Source organism: Drosophila sulfurigaster, chromosome 4 (assembly GCF_023558435.1).
Source record: "Drosophila sulfurigaster albostrigata strain 15112-1811.04 chromosome 4, ASM2355843v2, whole genome shotgun sequence".
Taxonomy (NCBI): Eukaryota; Metazoa; Arthropoda; class Insecta; order Diptera; family Drosophilidae; genus Drosophila; species Drosophila sulfurigaster.
Genome location: NC_084884.1, coordinates 449,870 through 462,937, shown reverse-complemented (window position 1 = coordinate 462,937; position 13,068 = coordinate 449,870). Strand labels below are relative to the sequence as shown.

The 13,068-nt window shown below is 32.3% G+C and overlaps 1 protein-coding gene across 1 annotated transcript in view; it reads left to right on the top strand.

Annotated features, from left to right (window-relative positions):
• LOC133846953 (twitchin) overlaps positions 1–13,068 on the top strand; it is a 64,141-nt gene that overhangs the window by 7,454 nt on the left and 43,619 nt on the right. The window contains 16 exon segments of the mRNA XM_062281665.1: positions 588–616; positions 619–749; positions 859–1,000; positions 1,736–1,877; positions 2,073–2,273; positions 2,341–2,369; positions 2,372–2,641; positions 3,289–3,436; positions 3,438–3,510; positions 3,570–3,606; positions 3,609–3,704; positions 3,707–3,970; positions 6,179–6,221; positions 6,223–6,772; positions 6,775–6,843; positions 9,035–9,079. Of these exon segments, the coding sequence (XP_062137649.1) occupies positions 588–616; positions 619–749; positions 859–1,000; positions 1,736–1,877; positions 2,073–2,273; positions 2,341–2,369; positions 2,372–2,641; positions 3,289–3,436; positions 3,438–3,510; positions 3,570–3,606; positions 3,609–3,704; positions 3,707–3,970; positions 6,179–6,221; positions 6,223–6,772; positions 6,775–6,843; positions 9,035–9,079 (2,269 nt within the window).

Below are 13,068 nucleotides of genomic sequence, written 5' to 3'. Positions count from 1 at the left end.
CATTCACATACATTCCAGTCTCAGTACGTTAACATTTTTATGCGCTGCGAACAGCATCCATGATGCCGCAAGGATTTTTCACGGCCGTTTTTTTATACCCGCTACCCATAGAGTAACTATGTATGTGCCGGCAGAAAATGTATGTAACAGGCAGAAGGAGGCATCTCCAACCTTTTAAAGTTTATATATTCTTGATCAGCGCCACAGGCCGAGACGAGCCATGGCCGTCTGTCCGTCAGTCTGTTGAACACCTGGATATCAGTATATTATTATGGTATATTTTCAGAATAATGCCGCGCTGTTTTGCTTTCATTAAAATGGATAGCGACTGTAGCTTTCTTAGCTGTAGCTTTTATATGGAGTTGTGCAGAACATGATTTTGCTTATCTGGAAGCAGCGCTTTATTCAAATAAAAATAAGACTCTCACATGCAACTTATTATTTTTACTATAAAATCATTTTTTATCATTCTGTCCTCTTATGATGTTAGTGTTTTCCAAATTTCATAGCATGTTCATTTTGTTTTTTGTTTTTTTTTAAGTATTAAGCTTCGACATCCCAATTAACATATATTATAATTATATTAGACAAATCGACGGCATCGCCCCGACATTCGCGAAAAACCCACCATACGACAAGAAGAGGATGGAAAGCGTCTTTTATTTGAATGCCGAGTAAATGCCGATCCTCTACCAACAATCACATGGTTTCATAATGGCACGCCTGTTGAGGAATCTACAAGACATAAAGTAAGTCCAATACCATTCATAAGTATATATTTTCTTATGAAGTGTTTGTAGAACTTTATCTTGTAAACTGAGTATAAAAAGTTTAATGTTAATACTTCTGTAATTTCAGCTTATCGTCGATAAGGATGTACATTCGTATTTTGCAGCTCTTGAAATTCAAAATGTCACAGTTGAGGATGCTGGCAAATATAAAGTGAATGCAAAAAATGAGCTTGGCGAGAGTAATGCAACTATCAGTCTAAACTTTGACAGTAAGTTATGGTATTTTCTGCTAAAACGCAAATTTGTGCACTAGTAATTCCAAAAATTATATATTGTTTGGCATTAAGAATAGAGCTATTATTATTAATATATCTAATGCATGTTTTAATACTACTACTAAAATAAATATACTTTTTAAAATGCATCCAACAAAAAAAAATCAAATCATTTTATTTTAGATGCTGCGCTTGATTTTACCCCATACAATTGCTTCGTGCTCAACTTAATTAAATACAATCGAAATTATATTCAAATCACTAATTTAGAGTGAAGATAATGTCATTTAAGGTTTTGCGAATTTCATAGTTAAGATTTTAAGACTACTCATAAAAAATATTCTTTTGAAAATTATACTTAGTTCATTTTATAAAAAAGGGTGATAGTTTCGACTAAAGCAAATGAGTCGGGGCATCTGATTTTGTATATCCAAAATAATTTTATGTTAGCTGGCAAGTTTGTAATATAATTGTAACAATTCTTCAACGAAAACATAGTTACATACATACATAGATTAGAGCCCATTTTCATCAATATTCGTTTTGTAGATTTTGAAAACCCTGAGATGGAAATCTTTACCTACACGAGTATTGTATTAATGTATAAATGTAAACGATTCCGTAAATAATCTATACTATATTGTATGTAAACTGTTTTAGCTTTTAGCTCACATTCTAAGTTCTTGTAATTTCAATAACTCGTATAACATGGAAACTTCAACTTCATAGGCGACGAGGCTCCCATGCCGGAGAGCACAGATGGAATTAAGCCCACATTTACTGAACGTCCCGTTATTTGTCAAAGCGAGGATGGTGGAAATGTGACTTTTGAATGTAGATGCGTTGGAGATCCAACACCAACGGTTACATGGTACGCAACTGTTCAGCTTTTCCTGAGCACCCAAATAAATTTTCTTGAGTCCCATTAAAATTTTCATTTTAATCTGACATAATATTGTTTATGGAGAACACCAAAATGTTGACACCATTGAGATGATTAGAAAAAATCCGAAATTTGAGTAATAACCGTTTCCTTTATGTACACTACAATCCTACATTATAAAAGGTCCCATGGCGAGACAGTCTTGAGTGAGGGCAAACGCTACAAAATGTCATTAACTCTGGATCAAAAACTCTACCATATGGCACGCTTAGAGATTAGCAGTGTAGTCTCAAGCGACCAAGGCGAATATCGAGCCCAAGCGAAAAATAAACATGGTACCGGCATTGCAACGATTAATTTAAACTTTGAAAGCGGCTCGAAAAAGTAAGGCATCTACTTCCAAATCAAAAATGTACTTCTGTACAATATATTAATAACGCTGTTTATATAGAATTCCGGACGGTAAGTCTCCACGATTCCCAAAAAGCCAACAATTCGACAAGAGGAGGATATATTGTTAATGGAATGCATTTTGGAGGCACATCCAGTTCCGGATATAACCTGGTATTGCTCAGATAAGCAGATCACAGACACTCTACGAACTAAAATGACACGAAAGGCCATTACCAAAGACAGCTATATTTTAACGCTCGAAATACAAAACCCCACTAAAGATGATGGTGGCAACTATCGATGCAACGCTATTAATATGTATGGAGAAAGTAATGCAAATATTGCGCTTAATTTCCAAGGTATATATTTATCCATTTTATCGTCTGAATTTAAAACAATAGTTTTAAATAGAACCCGCAAAATATTCTACACTATTACTACAACCTACTACAACTTATAGATAATAATTAATTAAATTAATGCATTATATAAATTTCAATTGAAGTCAAATTTTGCTTATAAGTATTTAATAGGCAAAGTAAATTTGCCTTAATTTTTATAACAATTGTTTTATATTGCTGCACATAAAGGTATCGTAAGCAACCCAGATGTTTAATTTTATGTTGCATAGATTAAATGTCATACCTTTCGATTTATGCCATTAGAGTTCTAATGTTTATAAATAAATATGTATAAGTGTGTCCACGTTTAAAATGTCATAATTTGCTTAGTATAACGGCCAACTCACTTAGTATAACAAAAACTCGCAGCAAGCTTTACAATTCTTTTTAACTCTATTTTTTTATCCTTTTACTTTTTAATTAAAAATCAACAACTTTTTTTACATGCTTAATAAATGACTAATAATCGTCCATGATTTTTTGGTAAATTTTTGCAATAATGCAATAATACTTATTTAGTTTCATTTTTTAGAATATATTTTTGAACAAAAATAAATTGATCGATTTGAACGTAAAGATTATATTGTTTTATTATGTTATTGTAGGTGCGAATGATGCAAATGGTTTTGCGCCGTCCTTCATCGAGAAGCCTAGGATAATACCAAATGAGACTGGCACTTTAATAACAATGAAGTGTAAATGCAAAGCAAAGCCTGAACCAACAGTAACGTGGTACAGAGGACAAGAGCTTGTCACAAAAGTAAAAAATTAAAATCAACAGCACGATAATTTCCGAAGATATTTATGAATTGACTTTGGAAATTAAGGTATGCACGTTATAATTAATTTTGATTAAATTTTATGTTACTGATTTTAAAAACTATAGGATCCCGGAGCAACTGACGGTGGTACCTACCGGTGCAATGTAAAAATGATTTCGGTGAATCAAATGCGAATTTGAATTTAAATATTGAAGCAGAGCCTGAGCCCGAAGGTGAAGGCCCAACATTTATTGAAAAGCCCGCATTATATCCGAAAATAATGGTAAACTTGTCATTATGGAGTGCAAAGTCAAGGCTGATCCAAAGCCAGATGTTATTTGGTTCCGCAATGGAGATGTTATTCAGGAATCCAATAAACTGAAAATGTCCATGGAACAGCGAGGTGATCAGTACTACATTAAATTGGAATTACTTGACCCGCAGTTGGAGGACTCGGGATTGTATAAATGCAACATTAAAAATACATTGGGAGAACTGAATGCGAATCTCACTCTGAATATTGAAAGTAAGTATTGAAATAGAAATCAAGTAAGGAAGCTACAATCGAGTGTGCTTGAAAAAAGTCTAAAAACTACATCTAAGCCTACATTTGGTATATCGATATACTATTGATTGCATTTAAATTATACCAAAAGTAAACAACAATATTGTTAACCAAAGCAAATAAGACCCGACTGCCGCATCCACTAAATAATGATACAATAATTTAAATTCTGCAGTTTTCTTCTCAATATTTCAGATGATGCTCTGTATTTAGCTTATTTTTCTTTAATTAATAACATTTCTAACATGCTTTCTGATTGTGATTACTTATAGCCCTTGGCGATTTTAATATTGCTGGTATCTAATGGCATCCGCCAAGAATTTTAATGGACTGTGCCCTCTACATCCCATGTTTTTATCGATAGTCTTTTCGGAGTATCATTGTCTCAGATTAATGGTATTCCAAATTGTTTAAACACGTCTCTGGACCTTATTTTTGTTTTAGACCCAGATTCCTGTTCTCTATCGAAAACATCTCCTATATCTTCGCCTGAAGACCCTTACCATCCCACTTTGGAAATTATGTTGGAGTTGCCATATATTGCGTCCGAGTCTAGTGTACGTTGTGGTGAGCGTTCTCGTTGTTTTCGGAAAACCGATTTTGAGAAACTTGCCCTGCTTATATCTCAAGCTGACTGGTCGCAACTTTCAAGAATTCCACATTTGTCTGATAAACCGTTATGGTTTACTAAGAAATTATCGAATTTAAAAATCGTAAGTCGAGACTTTACAGTAGTATCTGTAAACCGCTTCTTAAATTGTTTGAATTATCCGTTAAATCATGCCCTTTTGCCAAAAATCTGGAAAAATCTTATATTATACCTATTTAAAAAAAAAGGAACAAAACTAAAGTCCGAAAGCATTTGAAAAGATCATAACTTCTCAACTGCAACATCTGTGTAAATTTATAATTTCACCTTACCAACATGGGTTTGTGAAAGTGTAAGTAGTAAGGCTTTTGACTCAGTAAATCATCACCTCTTACTGTATAAACTTAATCTTTTAGGGTTTCCTCATAGCCTAATTGAGTAGATCTCCTCATACCTTTCAATAGAATACAGAATGTTTTTATAATGGCTTTGTATCTAAATGTGTCCACAAGAAGTGTCTTGTGATTTCCAGGGTAGTCATTTGGGTCCTCTATTGTTCACTTTGTCCATAAATGATCTTCGTTCTGTTATAGAGCATTCCCGTGTACTTATGTACGCTGATGACGCGAGCTCGCTGTTGCAATGTGACTTTGATCGTCTAGAATCTTGGTGCAGAGTAAATATGTTACATCTCAATTGCAACCTTATGTAACGGTTCTACCCAGGTAAACAACTATGTTTTATATGATAGTCCTTTAGAGCGAATTAAGTCTGTGAATGACTTAGGTGTTCTGCTTAATGCAAAACTAAAATTTGATAAACATATTCTGTCTGTTGTAAATATGGCCATGGGTGTACTGGGATTTATAAAACGCTGGTCGAAAGAATTCAACGATCCCTACACTACTAAGATCTAAGATCTCTTGTCTGGAATTCCCAGTATAGGGTTTATCAAGATAGGATTGAGTCGGTGAAGAAACTATTTGTGATATTAGCTCTTCATAGTTTAAATTGGAGCAATAATATTAGATTACCACCTTATCGTAGTAGACTTTTATTACTAAACCTTTCTGCTCTTTCTGACCGTAGAACTATGCAAGGTGCTATTTTCATACAGAGACTAATTAATGGGGACATAGAATCTTTGGAGCTGTTAAGTAAAATTAGTTTTGCGGTTCCGGTCAGGATCACTAGAAATTTTCTACTAACTACTAACTTTGCTTGCCATAATCCCTTCCGTAGTCTGTGTGTGAATTATAATAATCTCAATAACGTAGTTTGCTCCAGAAAATCTCCTCTGCTTAAAACCTTATTATTAGCATATTTATCGGGTATCTTAACATAGTTTGCTTTCATATTAATGTAGTTTTACTAGTGTATTTATTAGCTGTCCATCGTCTTTTAATATTTATTCGCGGTTTTCGATTAATGCATGCTGTTCACAAATTTATTTTGTTCTGTTTGGTATCGCTGGGCCACTTGATGGTATTGCTATTAGTACGTCAACGTCGAATTAAATAAATATGTATATTTACCTATGGAAATGCCTAACCTTGCCTTTAATTGTGATTTTCTTGCAGTTGTTCCTGTCATAAAGGACAAACCTAAAATCATTAAAATAATAAAAACGAACTGTTGTCATTGAATGCACAGTTGCTTCCAAATTCGAACCAAAATGTACATGGTACAAGGAAAGCAATACGGTTCAAGAAAGCAAACGACATGTGTATCTAATTGAAAAAACGAAAGAAGGTGAATTCGCAGTGAAGCTTGAAATAAATGAAGTCGAAGATAGTGATAAAGGAGCATACAAATTGGTGGCAAGCAATGAAAAGGGCGAGGCTGTATCCCAAGTGGTCAATCTAGTTGACATTCCAGAGGAAGAGCGTAAACCAACAAAACCGCAAATTACCCGTAAACTTGTTGATCAAAAAATAACTGAAACAAATACATTTGAACTTTTGATAAGTCTAAAGCAATCTGATCGCAAATGCAAAGTAGAGTGGTATAAAGGAAGCACTCTTATTCGTGAAACAAAGGATATTACAACAACATTTGATGGCACGACTGCCAGATTGACTTTTAGTTCAGCGAAAACAGAGAATACATCAAATTATAAGGTCGTTGTCGTCAATGAGGCTGGCAAGGATGAGTCCTCTTGCAAAATTACTGTGGAAAAGAAGAGCAAAAGAAAGATGAAAAGGTTGAACAGGAAAAGGAAGGAGAAACCGAAAAGAAAACAAAGGTAAATAAAACATTTGATGACAAAAATATCGGTGGCGAAGGAAAAAATCGAAAAGAATCTGTTCAAGTACAAAAGGTTCAGATTGAAGAACAGGCTATTCAGATTTCAACAGAGAATCAAATAATTCAACAGACTGATAAAAAAATAGTGGTAGAAAAATCGCAAGAACTGTATTCAAGTTTGGAAAAACAAGAGGAATTTCATTTGCAAACTTCATCTAAACTTCAAAAGAAAACTTCTGATATTTCCACAACGGTTAGTTCAATACATTATAAAGTTTATAATTTTGGTCATTAAATTTCCATTTAGCAGTACTATATTTTTCCAAGTTCCTAATTCAAATTAAATATAGCTGTCAGTCAGCTTTCACTTAAATGAGACAATTTATTCTCCTTGCACGCACTTCCCTTCCGGAAAGGTTTTAAGTTTTTAATTTTTAACAGTAGAACTAACTATTTCGCCAACAGTCGGGAGTCACTTTGTACAAGATGCCAAAACCAAACATCATAAGCTTCTGCTTCATCCACCGGATATTGTTCTACCGAATAACGAACAGAAAACCATCTTTGGTGTGAAATTAGCCCCAGTTAAATATGCTTTATGTGAAGAGGTTTGCAATAAGCACTTTCATAGAAATTTGATTATTTATTATTTTCTCTTGTCATTGTTTAAAAACCTCTATCAGATATAATGAAACACAGTTAATAGGTCTAAAATCTGATAACATTTTCTCTCCTCTTTCAATCTGAAATTTTGCTCTCGAATTATTCCCTATTCTGTTTTCGATCTCTATTTCTGTAAAACTAAGTAAATATTATTTGTTACTAATAAACAAAACAAAAACAATGTCGTAATCCTAATTCTTCTATTTGTTTGAAGTTAAAAATACAGTACAGTCATGGGCTATTTTGGAACTCATTAATTAGTATTTCTATATGGTAGTTTCATATTTACGAAAATAAATAATAGGTAAATAACATTGAAAAACTATTTAGACGAAATTACAAATAAGTCTTAAGGCCTTAACGCACACATTTTATCTAAAATGTTATATAAGCGAAGAATCAGCTTTGTTTGGGAAGTAATAAGACTTGTAAGTAATACTTTTTATCAAATAAGACCGACTTAGCTCGGTCCTTTTTAGGTAGAGGGCTAATAAATTAGATTATTGAGTTGTTTTGCAATGGGAACAGCAGAAGATATATTATATTGAGCGCATTATAGCTTTCATTTTTAATATATTTTTTTTATTGAGAGCAATGCATACACATATATGTATGTAGTATATGAATAACTTACATAAATTCCATGTTCTTAAACTAACCATTTTTCTTTCTATGAACTTGTCAATAACAAAAAAACTTACAAACACACAAAAACAAAAACAAAAATAGAATGAAGAAGTCATAAAAGAAAATCAAGACGAAGAAATCAAAGATAAATCGAAACAGAAAAAGAAAGATGACAATGCGGCACATGATATTAAGAGCGAAAGTAATGAAATTGAAGATCCTTTAAAACATGTAATCAAAAATACAGAACAGAAAACACCAATTAAATCAAGAGAAGACGAAAACAAAGCTGAAGACGAAAAGGAAAATGCTCAAAAACCCGACTCGAAAATATTAAAATCTTCAGATGAAGCATCATCAGATAGAAATAAAATTATATCTTTAGATGATAAAAAGACGTAAAAGAACCAAACAACGATACTTCGCTGGAAGAGAATATGCATCCCGCAAAACAAAAAAAATTGTGGATAAAAATATAAAAGAAGAAAAAGCAGTTCCAAAAGACAAATCTAGCAGCGAAGTTCAAAAATCACTCGATATTAATGTCGATGACCTAGATTCTGTTAAAAATAAGCCAGTTTTGAATGAAGAATCAAAAAGAAACAAAATAAAAAAGATTCCGATTTCACTGTGAAACAAAATGATAATTTTGCAGGTCGATCTCCTGAGGTAAGGATTTTTTAAAACGTGACAACCAAAATGAAGATATTATTCGCCGAAATTTAATACAATCGACAACAAAAACTTATACAAATTTTATTTTCCTAAACTGCATGGAAACAATTTACAATATTATTTAAATATAAAATATTAACATATTATTAACATTGTATATTAAAACTAACGAAGATAATTGTTTTAATGCAAAATTAATTAATATATATTTTCATGCATTATAGCAAGAATCTTCTGAACAAGTGGCCCTGAAGAAAATTGAACGCAAGGTAAGTTATTAATGATAATTTAAATTATAATAAGAAATATTAAAAAAAAATTGAATGAAACGTTCGGATACATATTTAGCTTAAAATGCAGACAAGTGACCTTAAATAGATGGAAAAATTATTTTGTTGAATTTCCTAACTCACAAATTCCAGTAAATGTCTGTTTGTATTAACTGTCTGAACAATCATAATGATTATTGAATATTTGTATTAAGTTTAGTTACATATGTAAGTGGAATTACTTGGCAGTTGTGTATATAACATAATATTTTTAATACAAAAGCAAAACTCTTAGCGCGAAAAATATTGCAATACTTCGCCGAAATGAACATTTTCATGTAATTTATTTAAGGTCAATATTTAAAGCAAATAAACTACGTCATGGTATGTACATATTATAATACACATGCCACACAAACATACGTTTCATAAAGTTAGAAATTATCTTCAATGGAAAATTAAATTTTAACAAACCCCATTATTCATTTTAATATCTTCGTTTTGTTTACATATTTGTATGGTCAGGCCAGTGTTGTATCTGTTAAAGAAGAATCCAAATCTGAGGTACGTCGAAAGTCAATAGCAAAGGCACACGAAGACGATTCCTCAGTTTCATCAAGAAGATCTTCACTTTTGGTAAGAGCGTATTGATTTAATATGATCGGCATGTACTATGTGCAAAAATTTGTAATACGTTTCCATAGAGTGCACATGACAAGCAGGTTTTTGGGTAGCAAACACGAGTTTACTTATAACTCCAACTTTTTTAAATAACAGAAATATGTATTTTATAGCCTGTTTACAATAAATATTTGAAGCTTGAGTGAATATTTTTTCTACAAACGTGGAATATATATTTTAACTCCATCGCATATCTTGTTGTAGTATACCGATAAAAGAAACATATTTTTTAAATGGGTATCATTCAAACACACTTAATTGTACCTTTCTTGTTAAGAGGGAAAAAACTTTTAAGTTTAGTGAGTGGTGTGTGAATAATGTCTATAGTTTAGAGCACATATTACAGTTTTCAAATACATATATGTATGTATTTCTCGCATTTTATGAAGAGTTTGTTTTTATGTTTTCCAAGGAGGAGAGTTTCGCATCTGAGTCGAGGCGTACTTCTATTGTGGAGAAAAAGCATTGGAGGTACGTATATAATTTATGTGGTTTGCGAGTTATATTTCAATAAAAATGTAGTTTACAAGTTTGTATCATTACTCAAAATTACAAATTACAAAAAAAAATGTACGTTTATTTACAATATACATTTATATTATTCTCGTAATATATGTTATTTAATATTAGTATATTTCTGAGAGTGATTTGACAAAACAAGTTATTTATGTATAGTTATAAGAAATCGAATATATTATTATAAGCCGAGATGTATATTCCGATATAGGAAGTTGTTGTTCACAACAACAAAATTGAAGCCAACAGTAATCCTCAAGCCATAAAAGAAGAAATTCCGAAGTTGAAACCAGCGGGGAAACGTCCAATTTCAAAGGTGAGCGATGAACGGTATTTGAAAAATGGAACATCGCTCCTATAAGCCGCTCTTCGATTTTCTAAACTAAACTTTCATCTTTCTTCTTCTTTCTATTTCTTCTGCTAAACTGCAATTTATGTGATATATTTTTTTAAATATGTATATATACATATACATACTACATATGTATATATACATATACATATACATACTATATATGTATATAATGTACAAACTACGTACCACCTCATCATTTATTTTTAATACTTTAATTTATATATATTTCTAAATATATTTATTTTATAATAACATGCGTTTAGCTATTTAGTACTTAACAAAAAACCTTTTCTTTAAAGTTTAGAAATCTATCTATCTTTTAAAATCTATTCATGTATCTAAATATGTATACCTAATATATGTTTAGATAGATTTATTAACAGTTGAGGTAAGCTGTCTTATTGCTGGGAAAAATATATACATAAATTCCTAAATAAGAAAACTTAAGTTACTAATCAATTTTGTAATTTGACACAAAACTAATATACTTATGTAAACGTATGATTAACAACCCATTTCAATGTCGTGTTTGTCTTCATATATATAAAATAGACGGTAGAGGAGCAAAAACCAGTCGAGGAACTACCAAAGTTACGAAAAACATCGATTGCACAGCCAAAAGAGGAAGTGAAGCCTGAAACTAAACCAAAGGCCAAAGCCAAACCTAAAGCAAAACCAAAGTACGAAGAGCTCCCAGAAATTCCAGATTACGAACGTCCAACCCTTGAAAAATACGAAAAATCGGAATTCAAACCCACTGATTTTGCACGTGATCTTGAAATACCCAATAAAATGGAAAAACCTGTTTTAGAACTACCCATTAAGCAAGCAGAAACGGCGCAGCAAAATAATGGGCTTGCTAAGGTAAGCACATAAACTGCAAACATAATTAAAATTTTCCAAGCCTAATATAATTTCTACGGCTTTGTAAGAAAACACTCAAAAAATTATTTTCTACTCAGTGGTGGCAATAGCCCTAGACTCAAGTGCTCAGACATCAGCTGGAATCTTTATACCCGCTACCCATAGGGTAGAAGGGTATTATAACTTTGTGCCGGCAGGAAATGTATGTTACAGGCAGAAGGAGGCATCTCCGACCCTATAAAGTATATATATTCTTGATCAGCGTCAACAGCCGAGACGATATAGCCATGTCCGTCTGTGTGTCTGTCCGTATGAAAAACTGGATCTCAGAGACTATAAGAGATAGAACTATAATTTTTTGACAGCATTTGCTATGTTTGCACGCAGATCAAGTTTATTTCAAATTTTTGCCACGCCCACTTCCGCCCCGCAAATCAAAAAAATCGACTAACAAGCGCAATTTTAAAGCTAGCGTTGCGAATTTTGTCACATACAATAAATACTATAGTAGTGGAAGTTGTGGAAGTTATTAAAGAAATACTTTTGTATGGGCAAAAGCGCTTACTTACTAGGGGTCTAAGTTGCTTTGGCCGACAATCTGGTACATTGTACCGTCTATGGTATATTTTGAATGGTGTACTATATCGATATACCAAATATACAATTTGGTATATTTTTAGTATTATGACAGTATATTCGGTATATTTTGAAAATGATACCGCAATATTTTGCCTTTATTAAAAATGGTAGCGGGTATCTCACAGTCGAGCACACTCGACTGTAGCTTTCTTACTTGTTTTAAATTGGAATTAACTATGCTCAACATAAATTTTTAACCATAGGGTAGAAGTGTATTAAAACCTTATTCTACCTATCACATACATTTTCCGAAAAAAAACCTCCATCCAACTGTAGCGCCTCGTTAGTTCACTATTGTAATTGTTATTAGTGTTTTATTGATAATGTCTACGTGTTTGTTTATGCTTCTCTTTGTGTTGCATTGCAGAAAAATAAAATTATAGAAGAAGAATTGGAACAACCAAAAGGTATTAAAATTGGCAAAGGTAAACTTCCGGTTGAGGAGGATATTAGAGACGGCACAACACTTAAACCCGTAATTGTCGAACCAAAGGTAAGATTTCGGTAATAAACATTATATGTTCAAAATCTATGTCTAAATTCATACTAAATTCAAAAACAAAATTTTTTTCTAACATGGTCTTGATCTCTCCTTATTCATATATCTTACACAATAAAAGACGGATAACCCAATAGAACGCGCCGAAAAAGGAAAAAAGGTAAGAAGTAATTCTCCCGTAAAAATCCTATAATAAGTAAGACTATAGTCGAGTGTGCTCGATTGTGGGATACCCGCTACCCATTTTCAAAAATACTTGAATCAAAGAATGAAATTATTTTTTCACAACTTATTTCTGACCCCACCTCAAATTTGGAAATAAAATGTTGCCGTCGACAACACCAATTTTCGTTTTGGTCAGCGACCAATAAATCCGTCACATGAATTATCGCCAAAGCTGTCGTATTTTTGTGGAACGAAAAAAATCAAATATAA